Here is a 22777-nt window from a genome sequence, read left to right as displayed (position 1 = left end):
CACAGAATCGGACGCAGGCTCCAGGCTCTGAGCCATCAGCCCAGAGCCCAACACGGGGCTCAAACTCACGGACCGCGAGATCGTGACCTGAGCTGAAGTCGGACGCTTAACCGACTGAGCCACCCAGGCGCCCCTAGAGATGCATAATTCTTTAACTATTTTAAGTCTTAATTTTGTTTGGTAAAAAAAAGATCTCTTAAAAACCTACAAGGGTGCATGGGTGGCTCAGTCAGTTAAGCATCCAACTCTCGATATCGGCTCAGGCCATGATCTCACAGTTTGTGAGTTTGAGCCCCAAATCAGGCTCCATGTTGTCACCTGGGATTCTCTCCTTCTCTCTCTCTCTCTCTCTCTCTCTCTCTCTCTCTCAAAAATAAGTAAGTAAAGCTTTTTTAAAAACCCAACAAATAAAAACCTACGTAAGTGGGATGTCTAGCTGGCTCAGTCAGTAGAGCACCCAACTCTTGATCTTGGGGTTGTGACTCCAAGCCCCATGTTGGGTATAGAGATTGCTTAAAAATAAAATCTTAAGGGGCGCCTGGGTGGCTCAGTCAGTAAGCATCCGACTTCAGCTCAGGTCATGATCTCGCAGTTCATGAGTTTGAGCCCCGCGTCGGGCTCTGTGCTGATAGCTTGGAGCCTGGAGCCTGCTTCAGATTCTGTGTCTCCCTCTCTCTCTGCTCCTCCCCCACTTACACTCTGTCTCTCTTTACAAAATAAATAAACATTAAAAATAAATAAATAAATAAATAAATAAAATCTTAAAAAAAACCAACTCCATAAGTAGCTGTGCTGACAGCTCAGGGCCTTCAGCCTTCTTCTGATTCTGTGTCTCCCTCTCTCTCTGCCCCTCCCCAACTCATGCTCGCTCGCTCTCTCTGACTCTCTCAAAAATAAACGTTAAAAAAAATTGTTTTAATGAATACAATAAACTGCTCAATAATGAAAATCAAATCAAAGTTTTAAATATTTGCTCCATTAATTTTTTTGAGAGAATAAGAAACATATACCGATTACCCACTTTCAATACAGAGGCATTAAAACCAGTGATTCTATTGTTTACTGCCTTGGCCAAGTCACCCAATCTCTTGTGCTTTTGTTTCCTCATTTATAAAATTACCTCATAATTTCGTTATGAGGATTCAATGAGTTATTATGTGTAAATCACTTATGATGCCATCTTGAGCCTTCCAAAAAGCAGACCTACTTAACCTCTGCCTCATTCTACTTCTATGAGGATAGTCCCATCCGCAAGACCAGCCTTGCTTTAAAGTGAATTCACTAAACTCCAAATAGCAAAAATGTCTTCCATTTTTAAAAATGTGATTTTACATTCTGAATGTGAATGCTAAAAGTATCACAACTAGGGTTCCTAGAATTCACAGAAAGTAAAAACGGCTAAAACAGGAAGTAAGGCCCAAGGCACACACAATAGATAAGTAATTCTTCTAAGATCTCCTCAATAACTTTGAGGACTGTTTAATATGCTTACTCTTTTTTGATGGAAGGAATGAATGTATTGTTTTCCATACCTATTTCACTGTTAGGACTACCACATGTCATATATAACCCTAAGTCAAAGCACTCTCTTCTCTGAATTAAAACACAGGTATAATTGAGTACAAAGAGTTTGATATATGTTTTATGTTCCATACTAATACTAATTTTTAATGAAATATTATAGGTGTTTGGTATCTTCACATTTTATTTAGTTATTTATTTTAATGTCTGTTTTTATTTTGAAGAGGGGAGGGAGAGAGAGAGAATCCCAAGCAGGCTCCAACCTGTCAGCATAGAGCCTGACATGGGGCTCAATCTCACAAACCGTGAGATCGTGACCTGAGCCGAAATCAAGTTGGACACTTAACCAACTGAGCCACTCAGGCACCCCAGGGAGCTTGCATTCTAGTACTGAAGATGGGTGATAAACAAGATAAATCACTAAAATGAACCTTATGTTGGATAATGTTAAGTGTGAAGCAGAAAATAAAGTAGAAAAGGAGGACAGGAAGTGTTGGAGGGGTGGTCTGTAGCATTAACGGAGTGGCCAATGAGTCCTCACTGGATGGGAGACATGAGTCACGAGCTGAAGGGAATAAGTGAGTGAGCCAGGTAGATCCCAGAGGGAAGAGCAGTCTCAGCAGAGGAAACAGTTCAGTGCAAAGACCCTGAACCAGAAGCTTGTCTGGTGTGTTTCAGGAACAGCCAGAAGGCCAGTGTAGCTAGAGCACAACAAGACAGGAGACAACAGAAAAAGATAAAATTAGAGAAGTAATGGTAGCCAAATCAGATAATGTACTTGAAGTCTTCATAGGGTCTTTGGGGTCTACTCTGAATAAGATGGGAAAGCATTAGCAGACTCTGAGGGAAGCAGTGATGTGATATGATGTGATGTAATCTCCCTTTGAACAGGCTGCAAACAGACTGAAGGAGGCCAGTTATGATACTACAGCAATAATCTTAGCAAGAGAGGGTGGTTGTTTGGATCAGGTAATAGCAGGGGATCTGATTCTAGATATAATTTAAAAGTGACGCTGGGACTCCTGGTTGGCTCAGTTGGTTAAGCGTCCCACTCTTGGTTTCGGCTCAGGTTATGATCTCACAGTACGGGCTCTGTACTGACAGTGAGGAGCCTACTTGGATTCTCTCTCTCTCTCTCTCTCTCTCTCTCTCCCCACCTCTATCAAAAATAAATAAATAAACTTAAAAAAAAAAAAAAAGTGAAGCCAACAGGACTTGCTGTAGATTACACAGTGTGTGAGAAGAGGGATCTCCAAGGTTTAGGCCTCAGTAATTGGAAGAAAGAAGTGGTATTTACAGCAAGGGAGGAGGAAAGAGGAAGGTTATCAGAAGCTCTATGTTAGTAGTTTTAGAGACAACTCCTTAAAAAGTGCAAATGTCAAATCAGCAGTGGGACAGACAAGTCTGGAATTAAAGAGGTACAGATTAGAATATTATTGGGAGTCATCAGAGAAGAGATGATATTTAGAACAGAGGAATGAATGCAGGGGCACCTGGGTGGCTTAGCTGGTTAGCGTCCGACTCTGGATTTCGGCTCAGGTCTCAATCTCACAGTTTGTGAGATCGAGCCCTGCATCGGGCTGTGTGCTGACAGCACGGATCCTGCTTGAGATTCTCTCTCTCCCTCTTTCTCTCTGTACCACTCGCTATGCGCTCTTTCTCTTTCTTATTAAATAAATAAACTAAAAAAAAAAAAAAAAAAAAGGGAGGGGGGGAATGGATGAAGATGGAAAGAGGAGATGTTCAAAGACTACACTCTGGGTACTCCAGTGTAGAAGCTGGGGAAATAAAGGGGAAGCCTCAAAGACTGAGAAGAAAAAGAGGTGAAAGGTAGGTAAAAAAAGTGTTTCAAGGAAGAGAGACTAATTAACTGTGCCAAATGCTAGATTGATCAACTACATCAAATGCTACTGATAGGTGAAATAAGATGAGGACTAAAAATTTACCACTAATTTTAGAAACATATAAAGCACTGGTGAACTTGGTAAGACCTTGATTTTTTTTTTCTTTTCTTTTTTCTTTTTTTCAGACAACACAAACACATTTATTTCAAATTTCTAGGAAATTTTGAAAAAATACCAGATACCAATGCTTTATGCATGCTCAGGGACAGCTTATAAATACTCCACTCAATGAAATCTTAGCACAAATGTGCATTTGTGAAAAGAAACTGGCAAAATCCACTTCTTGCCATTCAACTTGTCACATGGTAATTTTTATTTTTTTAATGATTTTTTAAAGTTTATTTATTTATTTTGAGAGAGAGAGAGCATGAGCAGGGCAGGGACAGAGAGAGAGGGAGAGAGAGAACCCCAAGCAGGCTCTGCACCAGCAAGGCAGAGCCTGACACAGGCCTCAAACCCACAAACCATGGCCTGAGCAGAAACTAAGAGTTGGATGTCTAACGGACTGAACCACCCAGGTGCCCCCATCAGTTGTAATTTTTAAGTATGACTGTCACATTGGGAAAATGAAATAAACACAGTAAAATAAACTATACAAAGGCAAAGTAGAATAACAAAAAAAATTTTACTAAAACGTAAGATTTACAGAAGTTTCCAGATAAGCCATACAAAATGGTCACAAGCTTTTTCTTGAAGGAAGGATTCTACACTTGACAGCAAAGTCAGTGTTATTAGTGAGAGCTGTGATGTTTGTTTAATGTCCCCATTTTGTTTCAAACCATCAAGTTTGTCCATCTACTTGGCTAGAGAGCATATTCTAAAGAACTGGTTAGCTGCTTTTAACCAATGCAAGTAGATCACCATAAAAGGGGGAAAGGAGCCCATAAAATTGAAGTAAAACTACTTCTTCCCCTCAAAAAAAAAAATAATAATAATAATAATAAAAACACCCACACCCCTGCAGCTAACCAAGACAACTACCTTCAGTCATAGTGCTTTATACTTAAACCACGACAGGGGAAATGAATAAAAGCAGAAAGGGGCCAATGCTATTAAGTGTTTCACAATAATTGAGATCATACTTCTAGCTTCTATTCATGTTTTACAACAGTGAATCAGGACAAAACACAGATTTACTAAAGTGCATTTAATCACCAAAGGACTAAAGATGTCTGGGCTTTTATTCTGTAATGTTCCTAAGACTGTGTACATTAAATGCAAACAAAAAAGGAAGAAGTCTTGACAGAAGAGGAGAAGTGATGCACACTTGATGATCAGATCAATTTTAAATATTATTCATGGCACACAGCCTAGTCCATGCTCTAGCTGTTTCTATGGCTTGGGCTTCATTGGTCTTCCACTGCTCTGCTACATCCTTGCTAATGCATCATCTGGATTGGGAGCACTTAACAAGGCCGAGATCAACAGCAGAACCGTGCAGATCTGCAGTACAGGGGACCACTTATCTTTCAAAATATCTAAACATATTCTTCCAATTTGTCTACATTAGGATGATAAATTTTGGTCACGAAACACACTTTAGGGGCTGCCAATGGGTATTCTTCTGGAAGGAATAGTTCAAGTTTAAAAGTCCCTCCCTCAAAAGGAAAACCCTGGGGGCCAGCAATGACCACATGAAAATAACGAGCACTGCTGTCATCTTGTTCTGCTCTAATGCCAGGGACTGTTTCCGCCAGCAAACGCTGGGTTTCCTTGATAATCCTGTGGGGCAGCCCGACCATCTTGTCAGATCACAAGTTTGGCCTCTGGTCTCGACACTGGCTCTGCTCACCTCACACACAAGTGTTAAGATTTTATTTTTAAGTAATCTCTACACCCAATGTTGGGCTCGAACACACAGCCCAGAGATCAAGAGTCACATGCTCTACTGACTGAGCCAGATGCCCCAAAAAGACATTAACTCTTAACTCTGAATGTGAGAAACCTCAAAATATCTGGTTATTTAAAGGACTGCTACACATACTCTCAAAACAAAATTAACTAAAATCCATTTTAATTTTAGAAGACTGCCAACATTCAGGGGTGCCTGGGTGGCTCAGTCAGTTGAGTGTCCAACTCTTGGGATCAGCTCAGGTGATGATCCCAGGGTTGTGGATGGAGCCCTGAGATGGGCTCCACACTGAGCATGGAGCTTGCTTACGACTCTCTCTCTTTCCCTCTGCCCCTAAGCTCATGCTCGCGTGCTCTTTCTCTCTCTCTAAAAAGGAAGACTGCCAACATTTTAAAAACTTAGGCATTTTTTAGAGCAGTTTTAGGTTCACAGAAAAATTAAGCTGATGATACAGATTCCCCATATACTCCCTTGCCTGCACACATGTCAATTTTTAGTAGGTAAAATTTGGTAAGGAATGGAAGGTAACACAATGATTTGCCCCCTCTTCAGGGCTGTGACCCTCTACAGTAAAAGTTTTCCGTCTCTGCTCCCTGGAGCCCTAGAAGTTCTTTTGTACTACCGCAGCAGGGAGATAGGGAGGTATCTGTAATGGACTGAGCTGACGGTACTGCTGACCTGCTTACCACAGTGGCTCAAGAGTTTTTTTACAAATTGCATTTCCAAAGGGTTTCACAGGTAGGAAAAAAAATCACTGAAAACCTTTCTCTGAAGCAGTGGTTCTCAAAGTGCAGTACCTGACCAGCGGCATCAACATCACCTGGCCTTGTTAAAAATGCAAATTCTCAGGCCCCAACCAAGACCTACTGAAAAGTCTGGAAGTGAGTATTCTGTTTTTAACAGCCCTCCAGAGCCCTCCACACTGATGCATGCTGAAATCTGAAAACCAGTGCCACAAAGATTTCAGATACTTTACTTAAGTAGTTGTTTGCTTTCCTTTAAGCACTCCTATTCTCAGTGGAAATCAAAATAGAATTTTTAGATTATAAATAAAAATATGCCAACATCAGTATTTTAGGATAAATCAGAATATTTCCTGTACAATTATATTTGGATTAAGACTGCCATTAGATCCTGACTAAAGATTATTTTTAAGAACCCTGAAGTCTTTAATATAAAATAATTTCAGCTATTAGGTGACCACCTAGACAGCTCTATACAGAGGTCCTCGAGTATACTGCAATCATGTACTAATAATGTAAGTGAGGAATAAAAGCCTTCAATTCTTGACTAGTTCCTATAAAAATCTAAAATGTACGTGACAGGGGCATCTGGGTGGCTCAGTCAATTAAGCATCCCACTCTCGGTTTTGGCTCAGGTCATGATCTCACGGTTCATGGGTTTGAGCCCTGCATCAGGCTCTGTGCTGCCAGCTTAGGATTCTCTCTCTCCCTCTCTTTGCCTCTCCCCTACTCACTATCTCTCTCTCTCTTAAAATAAATAAACATTAAAAAGAAGACGTGTCATTAAAAAATATATAAAAATAAACATTTTTTAAAATTATGATATACAACATACCTCTTTCATATACTGGTTATACAGTGCTTCTGATGATTCTAGGTAAGCCTGTGCAGTTTCAATTTCTTCTCTTTCAGACCACAAGATACCTAGGTTATTCTGGAAAATAAAGAAAAGAGAAATAATGACAACATAAATCTTCCAATTAGAGTAACTTTCATAGTTTCTTTTCTTTTTTTTTTTTTTTAACGTTTATTTACTTTTGAGACAGAGAGAGACAGAGCATGAACAGGGGAGGGGCAGAGAGAGAGGGAGACACAGAATCCGAAGCAAGCTCCAGGCTCTGAGCCATCAGCCCAGAGCCCGACGTGGGGCTCGAACTCACGGACCGCGAGATCGTGACCTGAGCTGAAGTCGGACGCTTAACCGACTGAGCCACCCAGGCGCCCCAAACTTTCATAGTTTCAAAGTCAGTATTTACCTATCAAATAATACTAGAGTCAGATTAACAATGAATTAATTACTCATAATAATACTGTCCTATGTAGTGTGGTAGACAGCCACTAAGATGAATCCCCAATGATTCTCCTAACATTCATGCCCTCATATAATCTCTTTCTCTTAGGTATGGGCTGAATTTAGTGGCTTTCTTCTAACAAAAGTAAATGGAAGTGCATTCCAAGATTAGATTACAAAGCATCACGGTTCTATCTTCTATCCCTCTTGCTTGTTCTCTCTGAGGGAAGCCGACCACATGTTGTGAGCCACCCTATGGACAGACGCATGTGGCAAGAACTGAGGGAGGTCAACAGCCAGCAAGGAACTGAGGTCTTCGGACCAACAATCTGTAAGGACCTGAAACTGAATCACACCAACAACCAGGTGAATGAGCTTACAAGTGGACCTCCCCAAGCTGAGCCTTCAAGTGCAGCTTCAGCAGGCAAATAATCTGATGAGAGACCTTACACAGAGGAAACCAGCAAAGCCATGCCTAGATTCCTGATACAAGTTTGTTGTTTCAAGCTGCTAAATTTGGGGGTAAAATGTTACCTAGGTAATAATATACATAGAGACAAAGATGAGCCAGACACATAAAATGCTTTCAAAATATCTACAATCTCTTCCACGGACCTCTCTAAAAAGGAGTATCCCAACAATTACTGGTTGGTCGAAGCCTGAAGCAAGAGTGATGAGCTCTTAAATCCCAACAATTAAAATTATATGGTATGAAAATCTGAAGATGCTATTATACCTTTCATTATTAGTTAAGTCAACATTCCTAATGTTTACCATTTCAAACAACAAAATGTTTGTTTATATTTTCCAAAGTTCTTAAAATTACATAGCTTTATAGGGGCACCTGAGTGGCTCAATCAGTTAAGCGTCCGACTTCGGCTCAGGTCATGACCTCGCAGTTTGTGGGTTCGAGCCCCACGTTGGACTCTGGGCTGACAGCTCAGAGCCTGGAGCCTGCTTCGGATTCTGTGTCTCCCATTCTCTCTCTGCCCCTCCCCTGCTTGTGCTCTCTCTCTCTCTCTCTCTCTCTCAAAAATAAACATTTAAAAAATTAAAGCAATCCCTATCAAAATAACACCAGCATTCTTCACAGAGCTAGAACAAACAATCCCAAAATTTGTATGGAACCAGAAAAGACCCCAAATAGCCACAGCAGTGTTGAAAAAGAGAAACAGAGCAGGAGGCATCACAATTCCAGACTTCAAACTGTATTACAAAGCTGTAATCATGAAGACAGTATGGTACTGGCACAAAAACAGATACTCAGATTAATGGAACAGAATAGAGAACCCAGAATGGACCCACAAACATATAGCCAACTAATCTTTGACAAAGCAGGAAAGAATATCCAATGGAATAAAGACAGTCTCTTCAGCAAATGGGAAAACTGGGCAGCAACATGCAGAAAAATGAACCTGGACCACTTTCTTACACCATACACAAAAATAAACTCAAAATGGATGAAAGACCTAAACGTAAAACAGGAAGCCATCAAAAGCCTAGAGGAGAAAGCAGGCAAAAACATCTTTGATCTTGGCCGCAGCAACTTCTTACTCAACACGTCTCTGGAGGCAAGGGAAACAAAAGCAAAAATGAACTCTTGGGACCTTATCAAAATAAAAAGCTTCTGCACAGTGAAGGAGACAATCAGCAAAACTAAAAGGCAAGTGACGGAATGGGAGAAGATATTTACAAATAACATTATCCAATAAAGGGTTAGTATCCAAAATCTATAAAGAACTTAGCAAACTCAACACCCAAAATACAAATAATCCAGTGAAGAAATGGGCAAAAGACACTTGCTTTAATTGTTTTAATAGACACTTCTCCAAAGAAGACATCCAGATGGCCAAGCAACACATGAAAAAATGTTCAACATCACTCATCATCAGGGGAAAATACAAATCAAAACCACAATGACATACCACCTCACACCTGTCAGAATGGCAATGGCTAACATTAACAACTCAGGCAACAACAGATGTTGGCAAGGATGCGGAGAAAGAGGATCTCTTTTGCACTGCTGGTGGGAAGGCAAACTGGTGCAGCCACTTTGGAAAAGAGTATGGAGGTACCTCAAAAAATTAAAAATAGAACTACCCTACGACCGAGCAATTGCACTACTAGGTATTTATCCAAGGGACACAGGTGTGCTGTTTTGAAGGGGCACCCCAGTGTATATAGCAGCACTATCAACAATAGCCAAAGTATGGAAAGAGCCCAAATGCCTACTGATGGATGAATGGATAAAGAAGATGTGGTATATATATACAATGGAGTATTACATGGCAATCAAAGAAAATGAAATCTTGCCCTTTGCAACTACATGGATAGAACTAGAGGGTATTATGCTAAGCAAAATTAGTCAGAGAAAGACAAATATCATATGACTTCATGCATATGAGGAATTTAAGACACAAAACAGATGAACATAAGGGAAGGGAAGCAAAAATAATATAAACACAGGGAAGGGGACAAAACATAAGAGACTCTTAAAGATAGAGAACAAACAGAGGGTTACTGGAGGGGTTGTGGGAGTGGGGGGAAGGGCTAAATGGGTAAGGGGCATTAAGGAATCTACTCCTGAGCACTATATGCTAACTGGAATGTAAATTAAAAAATAAAAATAAATAAAAAGGAAAGAAAAAATTTTTTTGTAATTATATAGCTTTATAATTATATCCACCCAATCAAAGATGCCTCATTTATAGTGTCTTTTCTTGTATTGATCGCTTCCTTTTGAGTTGAGCACTTCCTTTTGATTTCCATAGCACCAACTTCTTTCTGGAATCATGAAGGTGCTAAGGAGAAACTGATTAGATACAAGGTTATATCTTTTTTTTTTTTTTTTTTAAGTAGGCTTCACACCCAATACAGAGCCCAATGTGGGGCTTGAACTCACAACCCTAAGATCAAGCCCTTAAGCTGAGATCTAGAGTTGTATGCTTAACCGACTGAGCCACCCAGACGCCCTGACACAGGTTATATCTTAAATAACACTGTGAAAACAAAGCCAGTGTGTCCCCTGCTACATGACTATACTATCAGGCTTTCTACAGGGCAATTAGTCAGAACTCAAGACTGGATGCCTAGCTTCCCTTTAGACAAGAGTTATACTGTCTCATCCCTTGGGGCTTCAGACACAAGGAATACTTCTGATACTTCTACCACCTTTGGCTACTACCCTAGGAAAGGGATATATAGGAAAGTATGTATAAGAAAAGTATAAAGAAGCAGGGGTGGTTTTGTTTTTTTTTTAAATAAAATTTTAATGCAGATTCTTAACCTGGGGCCCATGGTCCCATCCATGAAGAAAAGTTCAGAATCTAGAATAACTCCTTCCGTGAAAAAAAAAAAAAAAAAAAAAAAAGAAAAGAAAGAAAAATTCAGAGTCTATGAACATGGATGGCAAAACACGACAAATGTATTTCACTGTGTTCTAAAATTTGGCATTTCTTTTCATTATAAATGCAGGAAACAAAATGCAACAGTATTATAATACCTGAGATTTTGTGACCTACAGAATTGAAAATTTTTCATGTGCAGATAGTTCAAACATACCATCTACATTCTCTACTACATTAAAATTATGGGAGTTATCAAATAACTCATTAGATATTTAATGTGGGAATAAAGAAACATATATAATGCATTCTTAAAAAATATTTCAATAAACTTCTATATTATCAGTTTCTTTTATACTCTTTACAGTTTATGCTATGCATTTAAAATCATTATTCTGGGGGCGCCTGGGTGGCTCAGTCAGTTAAACGTCCGACTTCAGCTCAGGTCACGATCTCGCGGTCCGTGAGTTCGAGCCCCGCGTCGGGCTCTGGGCTGACCGCTCAGAGCCTGGAGCCTGCGTCCGATTCTGTGTCTCCCTCTCTCTCTGCCCCTCCCCCATTCATGCTCTGTCTCTCTCTGTCTCAAAAATAAATAAACATTTAAAAAAAATTTAAAAAAAAATCATTATTCTGTTTTATGAAACACAGATTTCACTAGACCGCAAAAGGGGCACATGGCACAAAAAACTGTTTAAAAACCCTACAGCTTAAAGGTGACTTGATCGTTACTCTGGAATACAGCAGACCTCTGGTCTTCTGGCTTCATATAATGTATGTATTCTATAATTTTTTTAGGTGAAGTGATCAGTCCTCAGTATCTGACACTGTAGGTCACAGGGATAACGTACTGAGATTAGACAGTTCCCTCTTCTTTATTACTTATAAAGTCCTTTGCAGGACACTGGAGAAATCTGAAGGGCTCTGGCACACTGATTATTTACTTTACTGATTATTCTGCTCACCCAGGCTCAGAGAATATAATCTCCCTTAATATTCATTCTCTCATCTTAGAAATGGATCCTTGGGGCGCCTGGGTGGCGCAGTCGGTTAAGCGTCCGACTTCAGCCAGGTCACGATCTCGCGGTCCGTGAGTTCCAGCCCCGCGTCAGGCTCTGGGCTGATGGCTCGGAGCCTGGAGCCTGTTTCAGATTCTGTGTCTCCCTCTCTCTCTGCCCCTCCCCCGTTCATGCTCTGTCTCTCTCTGTCCCAAAAATAAATTAAAAAAAAAAAAAAAAAAAAGAAATGGATCCACAAGTCACCTTGTCTAATTCTCTAGTTCAACTTATTTTTCCTGACAATAGTCATCGAGAAACTCCATTTAGCCATGACACCACTAAGCCTAACCCCAGCATACTATATATCTTGCCTAGACATCAAATCTCACCTAGAGATTTACTAGTACCAAGAACTAGTTGGCCACATCTATTCTGATGAATGGTCATGTATTTAACCTGCTAGATGCATGGTAGGCTGTGCCACAGAAAGCAGTGACTCTGGTGTGTGATAAAGAGAACCCTAGAGTGTGTCTAGAAATGACTAAGGTTTTTCTTTTCTTTTTTTTCTTTTTTAAGGTTTTTCTTTTCAACTATAACCTGCTTGAGATCTTGAAGGACCATGCAACAGATCTGGAATTGATCTGATTTTTCAAAATTAATAGTGTTAGTGTTTTGCAATTCTTTTTATTGAGATATAACTGACACATGTTAGTGGGTTTTTTTTAAATGTTTATTCCACAAAGATAATTACTATTGACATTCTACATAAATTATGTTTAAATATAATATAAATCCTAAAATACACAAGAAACTATTATATCATTTAGAGCATCATCATGTTCTTGCCTCAGGATACCAGACTAGGTAGGAAAAAAGTTAGATATAAAATAAAAACAGCTAAAGAGGTATTACCGGTAAATTCTACCAAGCATGTAAGGAAGAAATAATACTAACTCTACACAACTTCTTCCAGAAGACTAGAGGAAAGAACGCTTTCCATCTCATATTAAGCCAAAGACATAACAAGAAAACCATAGCCTGATATCCTTCATGAACACTGATACAAAAAATTATTGAAATTTTAGCAAATTGAGTCCAATACATAAAAAGGGTAATACTTCACCCAAGTTTTACTTGGTACAAACTCCAAGTGGAGTTTATCACAGGAAGGAAAGGTTGGTTTTAACACCAGAAAATCAATCAAGGTTATTCACCATATTAACAGACTAAAAAAGAAAGAAAAAAAAAAAAATGAATGTCTCAGACACAGGGATGAAATAATGCTGCAGAGTGAAAGAAATCAGACCAAAAGAAGAGTATACACTCCATGATTCCATTATGAAATTCTAGAAAATGTAGGGAAGGGACCAACGAGAAGGGAAAGAGAGAATAAAGGAGGCAGGGAGGGATCACACAGGAGCACAGGAAACCTGTAGTGATAGTGGATATAGTCAATACGCTGATTACACCAAGTGTTTCATCGGTATATACATATGTCAAAATTCATCAAATTGTACACTTTAGATATGTACAGTTTATTGTAGGTCAGTTATACCTCAATAAAGCCACACACACACACACACACACACACACACACACACACACGAGCATGTTCTTTATACATCTATATCCTGGGAGTGGGGGAGAATAATCTACCAATTTGTTAGGGAATTTACCAAAGTGAAGTAGTTAAATTTCACTCAAGATGAGGAGTACCTGGCTGGCTCAGTGGGAAGAGTACGCAACTCTCCATCTAAGGGTCATGAATTCAAGCCCCACGTTGGGTGTGGAGGCTACTTAAAAAAAAATTTTTTAATTAAAAAAAAAAAAACATGATAATGCAAGTATATATTGCTGATAGCAAGAATTGCAGGGACGCCTGGGTGGCTCAGTCACTTGAGTGTCGGACTCTTGGTTTTGGCACAGGTCTCATGGTTTGTGGATTTGAGCACAGAGCCTGCTTGGGATTCTGTCTCTCCCTCTCTCTGCCCCTCCCCTGTTCATGCTCTCTCTCTCCCAAATTAAATAAACTTAATTTTTTTTTAAACTAGAAGAAAACCTGGAGAAAAATCATTCTTAAAGGCATCAGAACTCAGCAAAGATAGAAAGGGATAGTCTCTTTTAATAATCTAATGTGGATCCAGGTTTTGTATTTTTGTAGTTTTCCAGGAAGTAAATATCAGGTTAAGACAAAGCAGTCAGAATATCATAAATTCCCATGAAGTGTTACTTTCAAAATTTTTCCTACACACACATGTAGTCTTTTACAAAATGGAATCATTCTACCTAATTCCAAACATGCCTATGCTCTTCCCTCTCCCTCTTAATATTGATATTTTTGGTTAACAAAGATAAATCATTATTTTTTTTTTAAGGTTTATTTATTCTGAGAAAGATAAAGAGCTCATGCACAAGTGGTGGGGGGGTGGGGGGGAGAAGAGGGAAAGAGAGAATCCCAAGTGGGGCCAGATCCCACGAACCATAAGACCATGACCTGAGCTGAGATCAAGATCTGACGCTTAACCAACTGAGCCACCCAGGCGCCCCTATAAATCATTATTTTTAATGGCTATACACTGTTCTTCTGGATGAATGTATCCATATTTATTTAACCATGTATCTATTGACTGATATTTATTTCATTCATTTTTTAAAAATTGACAATGCTGTTGTTTTTTTTTAATTGACAATGGTGTGATGAACATCCACTTTGACACACCTTTGCATGCCTGATCCAATATTATTTTAGGATACTGATATGCAATTTTTTTTTTTAATTTTTTTTCAACGTTTTTTATTTATTTTTGGGACAGAGAGAGACAGAGCATGAACGGGGGAGGGGCAGAGAGAGAGGGAGACACAGAATCGGAAACAGGCTCCAGGCTCCGAGCCATCAGCCCAGAGCCTGACGCGGGGCTCGAACTCACAGACCGCGAGAACGTGACCTGGCTGAAGTCGGACGCTTAACCGACTGCGCCACCCAGGCGCCCCCTGATATGCAATTTTTAAGTTAAAGTCTTGACTCCGGAATTTCAATACCTACTGATCTCCAGAAAAGTTCTGTGAATTTGTATTTCCACTAATAATAATGCTAATGGATAGTATCTGTTTCCTCATAGTCTCTCCAATGACAAGTATAAGCGGTATCTTTAATAGACTCTGCAATCTGATACAATTTTTCTATTTCATTCTTTTAGTTTGTATCTTTAATAAACTCTGCAATCTGATACAATTTTTCTATTTCATTCTTTTAGTTTGTATCTTTAATAAACTCTGCAATCTGATACAATTTTTTCTATTTCATTCTTTCAGTTTGCTTTATTATTAGTGAGATCAAATCTCTCATCATGTATAGCAGATACTAGATGTAATAAAATTCAAGTGTGGTAATGCTATTGGAATAAACAGATCAACTGAACAGTAGAGTTCAGAAACATATTAGCACAAACAGAATCTAAGTAAATTACTACTGCTGTATAGTTTTAGTACCAGGTAGGGTAGTTTTGGTGCATTATTTTTCTTATTATATTTTTATGTTCACTCTTCTTTGTTCTTTCAGATAAACATATTCATTTTGTCAAGCTCTAAGACAAAAATTATTGTGATTTTGGCAGAAACTAACAAACCTACAAATGAGTATCAGAATGACTATTGTGTTTAGCCATTATGTTCATACCAAGCCAATGACTTGGTATATCTCTCCTTTTAGAATTATCAATTCTACTACCCGATAATATGCAATTTCTAAAAATATCTTTTAACCACTCTTTCTTATATACAGGAACACTATTGATATTATATATTTACTTTATATCCCCCCACTTTATTTAACTGATCATTCTAATAGTTTTTCAGTTGATGACTTTAGTTTTTAGGTATACAAGGATCCTATATGCAAATGGTTACTTTGATAAATTATTTTTTCCAAAATTAATAACTCTTATGGCTTTCTATATTACTGCAACGGCCAGAAGTTCTAATCAAAGTTTTGTTCCTGATTTTAGTAAGAATTCCTAAAATAATTCACTCTTCAGAAAAGGTTGGCTGTTTGAAATACTGTATTTTATTGAATGTAAGATGTCACATCTATAAGACACAATTATTTTATCTATCAACAAGAAAACACTGCCAGGTAAATTATGACACAGCTATAAGATGCATCCTGATTTTAGACATACTAAGATATGAAGCAGTGTGCATATTAAAGTCAAAATACAGCTGGAACACCTGGGTGGCTCAATTAGTTAAGCAACAGACTCTTGATTTCAGCTCAGGTCATGATCTCATGGTTCATGAGATTAAGCTCCATTTTTGGCTCTGTGCTGATAGCACAGAGCCTGCTTGGGATTCTCTCTCTCTGCCTCTCCCCTGCTCGTACTCTCTCTCTCTCTCTCTCAAAATAAATAAACACTTAAAAAAAAAGAATAAAAATACAGTAAATACTGGGCACTATATATTACATTTAGGAAGGTTTCTAATTCTCTTCTTGCTATGTTGAAATTGTTTAATGTTTATGAAGATCTCAGGCAGCCATCTGGTTAAAGAAAATTTCAAATAATTGAGGTTTTGAGTTTAATCTCTTATGAATTTCATTAGATCATTAATCCAATGGACAAATATTTAGAATGGCCTACTAGGAGGGAGGTACTAAGTTATAAATAGTGTGCAAAAAGATATATAGTTCCTGTGATTATGTAGCTTTTAAATTTATTGGGCCATGATAAAAGAAAATGACATATACAATTTCCTTTTTAATTCTGAGGTTTTTCTTTGTGGCCCACTTGTCACATCATCATTTTTGGTAAATGTTCCTGGATCACATGTATTAAGAACTGGTTTGTGAGCTTACCCCAAGTTCCTGGCACATACAAAGAGTTCATACATATTTGTATTTTGCAGTGTTAGGTTCCTGAAGAGAATGTCAGATTTATTTCTTAATAAACCAAGTGCCATATAAATGGGAAACAGTGAGTATCATAAGAACTCAAAGATACAAGTTCGAACAAAATGCTCAAAGAAAGTTACTCAAGTATGAGATTTGTTTTGAGATGGGTTTGGAAGAATGGGCAGGAATTCCCTGGGAAGCAAAGGAATATATATATATATATATATATATATATATATATAGAGAGAGAGAGAGAGAGAGAGAGAGAGACACCAAAGTAATTTAAAATCTTAATTTAAGGTCTCAAAGAAACGACAAAGAATGACCCGAGTGCATGCTTAATTTAAAACAAATTGTTTAAAAATCTTCAGTTTCTATTTTTGCAATATACATATACATTGCAAATATATTGCAAACATATGTATTTTCAATATGTATATTTGCAAATATATATTTGCAATATATGTATATTTGCAATATATACATTGCAAATATATATCTGTAATATATATTTTTGCTATATATATTGCAAGTATATATATTTGCAATATATATTTTTTTGCTAAGATTTTTAAACAATTTGTTTTAAATTAAGCATGCACTCGGGTCATTCGTTGTCATTTCCTTGAGACCTTAAATTAAGATTTTAAATTACTCTGCATTTCTTCTTAATAGAATGAACAAGATTTGGACTGGTGGAGAAGAGTTGGAAAGGGCATTTATGATGTAGTAGGGTCTCAGGAAACCAATGTGTTGACCACGACTAAGCGAAGCAGCAAGTGATGTCGGAGTTTGCAAGCTGTTTATTCCAAAGCTTCAAAACACGGGGCCAAACCGTGCCTCATAACAGTTGCCTTTGGCCTTGGCGAGAGTGGGGCCCTCTCCATCCCTCGCCTCTGGCCGACAACAGCGGGCCCGGCTCGCTCTCACCTGAGCCTGTATGTAGAGGGAGACGCAGTCGTGCGACAGCCGGTACTTGCGCAGCAGCCTCAGGCATTTCACCAGATGCTCCTCCCCCGCCGACAGCTCCTCGGTGTCGATGTGGTTCACCCCGAGATGGAACTCAATCACCGCCAGCCTCACTGCCCCCTGCGCGATGGGCCCCTCGGCCTCCACCGCTTCAGCCGGCAGCCCCAGGGCGTGGTCCCCTGCGCCCACGCCGTCATCGGTCTGAGGCCGCTCATCCTCGTCCTCAGGCGCGGGGCCCAACAGCGCCTTGACCTCTTCCAGCAGTGCTCGGGCGCCGTATTTGGACTTGTACGGTTCCTTCTCGGGGTTTTTATGCAATTCCACCCGCGACAAAGCCAGCGCGGCCTGGAATTTCTCACGAATCTCGGCCCACGGAGCACTCGCCATAGCGGCCTCTACGGCCTGGGCGTCCTCGATGGATGTTTGCAATCGGACTCCCGCCTTCTTTCTGCTTTGCGACACTTCACTTACGGCCCCCGACAGATCCGACACAGCAGAACCGTAACCAATGAGGTCCTCCAGAGGAACCGCAATATGCTCTGCAGTGACCAACGGAAAGGCGTAGTAGGCACCACAGCAACCGTTGTCGCAGAAACGAAGCTGTCAATGAGGGCAGCCACACCTCCAGCCCTACCCTCTGCGGTGGTGGATTCTCTCGCGTGACGCCGTGAAGTTCTACCTGCATGTAAGTATCGGCTGACTTTCACATGACACATGGAAATAGTGTTTAGAAACATAGCTAACTACTCTCGTTAGTTGGTGTACGCTGAATGACAGAAACCTTTTGATGTTAGTGTATAACCCAACCCATGACTGGACGAAAATGTAACAAGGATTCGTTTATTATTAACGTATAGCTTCTTGAGTGAAAGATAGCTTTCACTATGTAAAAAGAACTCAATGATCGACCAATATTTTCCCTTCAGCCCTGAAGTACAGGCTGGAGGTATGTGTGCAACTTCCCAAAGTAACACAGAAGTCCCAGAGCTGTGACAAACCACCTGAGGCGTGGCTTTTTCCATTACACACCTTCGTAAATTATGAAGTCAAATGCGAAGGGTGGGTGGAAAGGGCGGGACAGAGGTTTTAACTATTAGGCGCTTGATAGCTATGTGCGCTTTGAGATATATAAAGGAGGACCGATTTTAGAAGCTCATAGACATAATTTGATTCTCAGATCTTCTAATTGATAAGTTAACTTTTCTAAGCTTCAGGTTTCTCACAGTAAAACATAAGTGATAATAATATTACTTAGCTCTACAGAATTATCCTAAGGAAGAATGTTAGTGTTCCCCCGGGACTCCTTCCTAAACGTTGTCCCAGGGAGATCTTATGCATTTCCACCGTTTCTATCACATGTCCTGTTTACTTCCAAAACTTGGTCTCCAGGCCAGATGACCCTCTGGAGCTCCAGACTGTAATATCCATCTCCCAACTGGAACCACCACACCTAAATGTTCCACTAGGGACGCCTGGGTTGTTCAAGGAACAAGGAGACCTCTTGCCTGGAACAGAGAGAATGGAGAGGGCAGTAGGAGAGGAAATCAGAGAAGTAATGTGGGCCCTATTATTTAGGGTTGGTAAGGCCATTTATAGGGACTTTGGATATTTTGAGTGAGGTGGGAGCCATTGGATGCTTTTGAAGGAGTGACAGACAAAATCTGATTTATGGGATTATTCTTTTTAAATATTTATTTTGAGAGAGAGTGCGAGCATGACTGGGGGAGGGACAGAGAGAGAGAATCCTAAGGCTCCAAACTGTCAGCGTTGAGCCCACCTTGGAGCTTGATTTCACAAACTGTGAGATCATGACCTGAGCCAAAATTAAGAGTCCAATGCTCAACAACTGAGCCACCCAGCACCCTAGAGGATTATTCTCAAGACAACTGAAGGGGGAACAGAGAAAAAGCAGGGAGACTGGTGAAGAAACTACTGTAATAATCATAGTAGGTGCTCAGTACCTATCTGTTCATGAATAGGAAAGTGATTGGAGGGGCACCTGGGTAGTTCAATCAGTTAAGCGTTGGACTTCGGCTCAGGTCATGACCTCACAGATCATGAGTTCGAGCTCCACATCAGACTCTGCGCTGACAGCTTGGAGCATGCTTGGATCCTCTGTCTCCTTCCCTTTATGTCCCTTCCCCACTTGCACTCGCACACTTCCTCTCTCAAAAATCAACATTAAAAAAAGAAAAAAAAGGAAAGCAATTGGCATGGTTAATAATAGTAGCTAATCACTCCCTATGAGCCAAATAGCATTCTATATATTAAAATCATCTAATCCTCAAAACTAATATTGCACTGTATGTTAACTACCTGGAATTTAAATAAAAACTGGAAAACAAATCATCTAATCCTCAGAACAACTCTGTGAGATACTATTATTATTCCCATCCTGCAAAGTAAGAATCGAGGCCCAAGAGATTAATAATTTACCAAATATATATATAGATAGGTAATAACTTACCATATATATAAGTAGGCAGTTTTGCTCCAGAGCCCACACTTATTTTATTTTATTTTTTTTAAGAGAGAGAGATAGCAAGCACACAGGAACCAGTGGGAGAGGGGTGGGTACATAGAATTGTAAGCAGGTTCCACACCCAGGGCGGGGCTTGACCTCACAACCCTGAGGTCATGACCTGAGCTGAAATCAAAAGTCGGATGCTTAACCCACAAAGCCACCCAGGTGCCCCTTAAAATCAAGGGGTTGGGAAGGCCATGCTCCCTCCAATACTTCTTTAAGTAGGTACCACACCTAGCGCAGAGCCCAACAGGGGCTAGAACTCCTAATTCTAACTCTGAGATCAAGAACTGAGGTGAAGCATGGGACACTTGACCAACTGACCTACCCAGGCACCCCTCCAGAGCCCACATTCTTCAATTAGTATGCTATACTGCCCTAGTAGGAGCTCAGTAAATAACCCTCCAACACATGGTGCTGACCTCTAAAACACCTAACTGGAACAACACCCAGATGAAAACTAAAATGGAGATTTTTGGAAAATCCTTACACAGCTGCAGTAAAAAACACAAACGTGAGACTAGGAAACTTGCAATAGAAGAATTCTGGCTGTCATTTGGGGAGCATATTTCCTTTCTTGGCCTTCTTTTTATATCTAATTATCAACTTACATTAAATACAGGGGGGAAAGGAACTTGTTAAATGACAGATGCGTCAGCAAAATTCAGTGTGGCAGAATCTATAGAACAAATGGCCTGGTTTCTTCAAAAAATAAGTTGCAGGGCAGGAATTTGCCAATATATAATAAAACTACATGCAAAATACAATTTCAAAACTATATATGTACTTACCTTTTGGCCCAGCCATCCCATTTCCAGGAATATACCCTGAAGACAGAACTCCAACAGTATGAAAATACTATACACCAGGTTCCTCACTGCAGCATTGTTAACTACAAAATACTGCAAATAATCTATGTGCCCATACATTAAGAGCAAGAAAATGGTCGAATAAACTATGATACTCCACACAATGGAGTACAATGCAGTTATGAAACAAAAAAGTTGATTTCTATGAACTGATGTAGTGATTTCCAGGATATGCCATTAAGAAAAAAAAAGCAAAGTGCCAAAAAGTATTTATAGAATACCCTTCCTATTGATACCCTGGTTTTGATATTTGTACTATGGTTATGTAAAATGTTAACATTGGGGAAACAATTATTTTAAGGGATAAATGAAATAATCTGTCCTTTATTTATTTTTTTTTTTAATTTTTTCTTTTTTACATTTTTTTATTTTTGAGAGACAGAGAGAGACAGAGCACAAGTCAGGGAGGGCAGACAGAGAAGGAGACAGAGAATCCCAAGCAGGATCCAGGCTCTGAGCTGTCAGCACAGAGCCCGACGCGGGGCTCGAACTCACAAATCGTGAGATCATGACCTGATCCAAAGTCAGACGCCTAACCGACTGAGCCACCCAGGCGCCCCTGTCCTTTATTTTTTTTAATAATTTTTTTTAATGTTTATTTTTCAGAGAGACAGAAAGACACAGAGTGCGAGCAGTGGAGGGGCAGAAAGAGAGGAAGGCACAGAATCCAAAGCAGGCTCCAGGCTCTGAGCCATCAGCACAGAGCCCAATGCAGGGCTTGATCTCACAAACCATGAGATCATGACCTGAGCCAAAGTCAGACACTTAACGGACTGAGCCACCCAGGCGCCCCCAATCTGTCCTTTAAATGTTAATATTCCTTAGGATTGCTTCCTAAGCTTTGTCCCAGAGAGATCTTCTGCATTTCCAGGTAATAGACAAATAGGCAAAGATTTATACAAGGACATTAATTTTATTTAGAATATTGAAAAATTGGGGCGCCTGGGGGGCTCAGTCGGTTAAGCGGCCAACTTCAGCTCAGGTCATGATCTCATGGTCTGTGAGTTCGAGCCCCGCGTCGGGCTCTGTGCTGACAGCTCAGAGCCTGGAGCCTGTTTCAGATTCTGTGTCTCCCTCTCGCTGACCCTCCCCGGTTCATGCTCTGTCTCAAAAATAAATAAAACGTTAAAAAAAAAAAATTTAGAATATTGAAAAATTATAAATAACGTGGCCATCTAGAGTCCTGGCTAAATAAATATATATTGACATATCCATTCTATACTACATGCCATGTAGTCATCAAAAACGCAAGACTGAGAGGTACCTGGGTGGCTCAGTCGGTTAAGTGTCTGACTTTGGCTCATCAGGTCATGATCTTGAGTTCAAGCCCCACATCAGGCTCTGTGCGGACAGCTCGGAGCCTGGAGCCTGCTTCAAGATTCTGTGTCTCTCCCTCTCTCTCTCTGCCCCTCCTCTCCTTGTGCTCCATCAAAAATAAATAAACATTAAAAAAAAGAAAGATTGGGTGGCTTAGTCTGTTAAGCGACTGACTCTTAATTTCAGCTCAGGTCACAATCTCATAGTTTGTGAGATCAAATCCCACATTGGGCTCTGCACTGGTAGTTCAGAGCCTGTTTGGGATTCTCTCTCTCCCTCTCTTGTCCCTATTATGCTTGCATGCACGGGTGCACTCTCTTTCAAAATAAATAAACGTTAAAAAAATATTGTAAAATCTGTACTTACAGAGAAGCATGCACACGTTGAGGGAAAATAGCAATTCACAAAGCTGAATTATTCAAATCTCGTAAATAAATTGTTGGAAGAGATGCTCACAAAAAGGTTATGGAGTGACTATTATTTTTTCTAAGTTTGGATTTTTTCACCCATAATTTATTACTTTTAAAATAAAAATTTCATGCTATTCTCATTTTTAGGAAAAA

At 39.7% G+C, this 22777-nt stretch overlaps 1 protein-coding gene and 1 pseudogene across 1 annotated transcript in view; both read right to left on the bottom strand.

Moving 5' to 3' along the window:
• The window catches only part of KIFBP (kinesin family binding protein), a 34980-nt gene extending 17006 nt beyond the window's left edge, over positions 1 to 17974 (bottom strand). Inside the window, exons 1-2 of the mRNA XM_019444370.2 lie at positions 17466 to 17974; positions 6856 to 6954 (exon numbers count right to left, since the gene is read on the bottom strand). Of these exons, the coding sequence (XP_019299915.1) occupies positions 6856 to 6954; positions 17466 to 17891 (525 nt within the window). The 5' untranslated portion in view covers positions 17892 to 17974. The remainder of the gene's footprint in view (positions 1 to 6855; positions 6955 to 17465) is intronic.
• LOC109264344 (ubiquitin-conjugating enzyme E2 N-like) lies at positions 3815 to 6740 on the bottom strand (annotated as a pseudogene).
• Positions 17975 to 22777: the final 4803 nt, after the last annotated feature.

Source organism: Panthera pardus, unplaced genomic scaffold, assembly GCF_024362965.1.
Source record: "Panthera pardus isolate Hobbes unplaced genomic scaffold, ASM2436296v1 HiC_scaffold_22, whole genome shotgun sequence".
In the NCBI taxonomy this organism is placed as follows: Eukaryota; Metazoa; Chordata; class Mammalia; order Carnivora; family Felidae; genus Panthera; species Panthera pardus.
The sequence above is the reverse complement of the archived record's forward strand: the minus strand, read 5'-3'. Positions and strand labels throughout refer to the sequence as shown.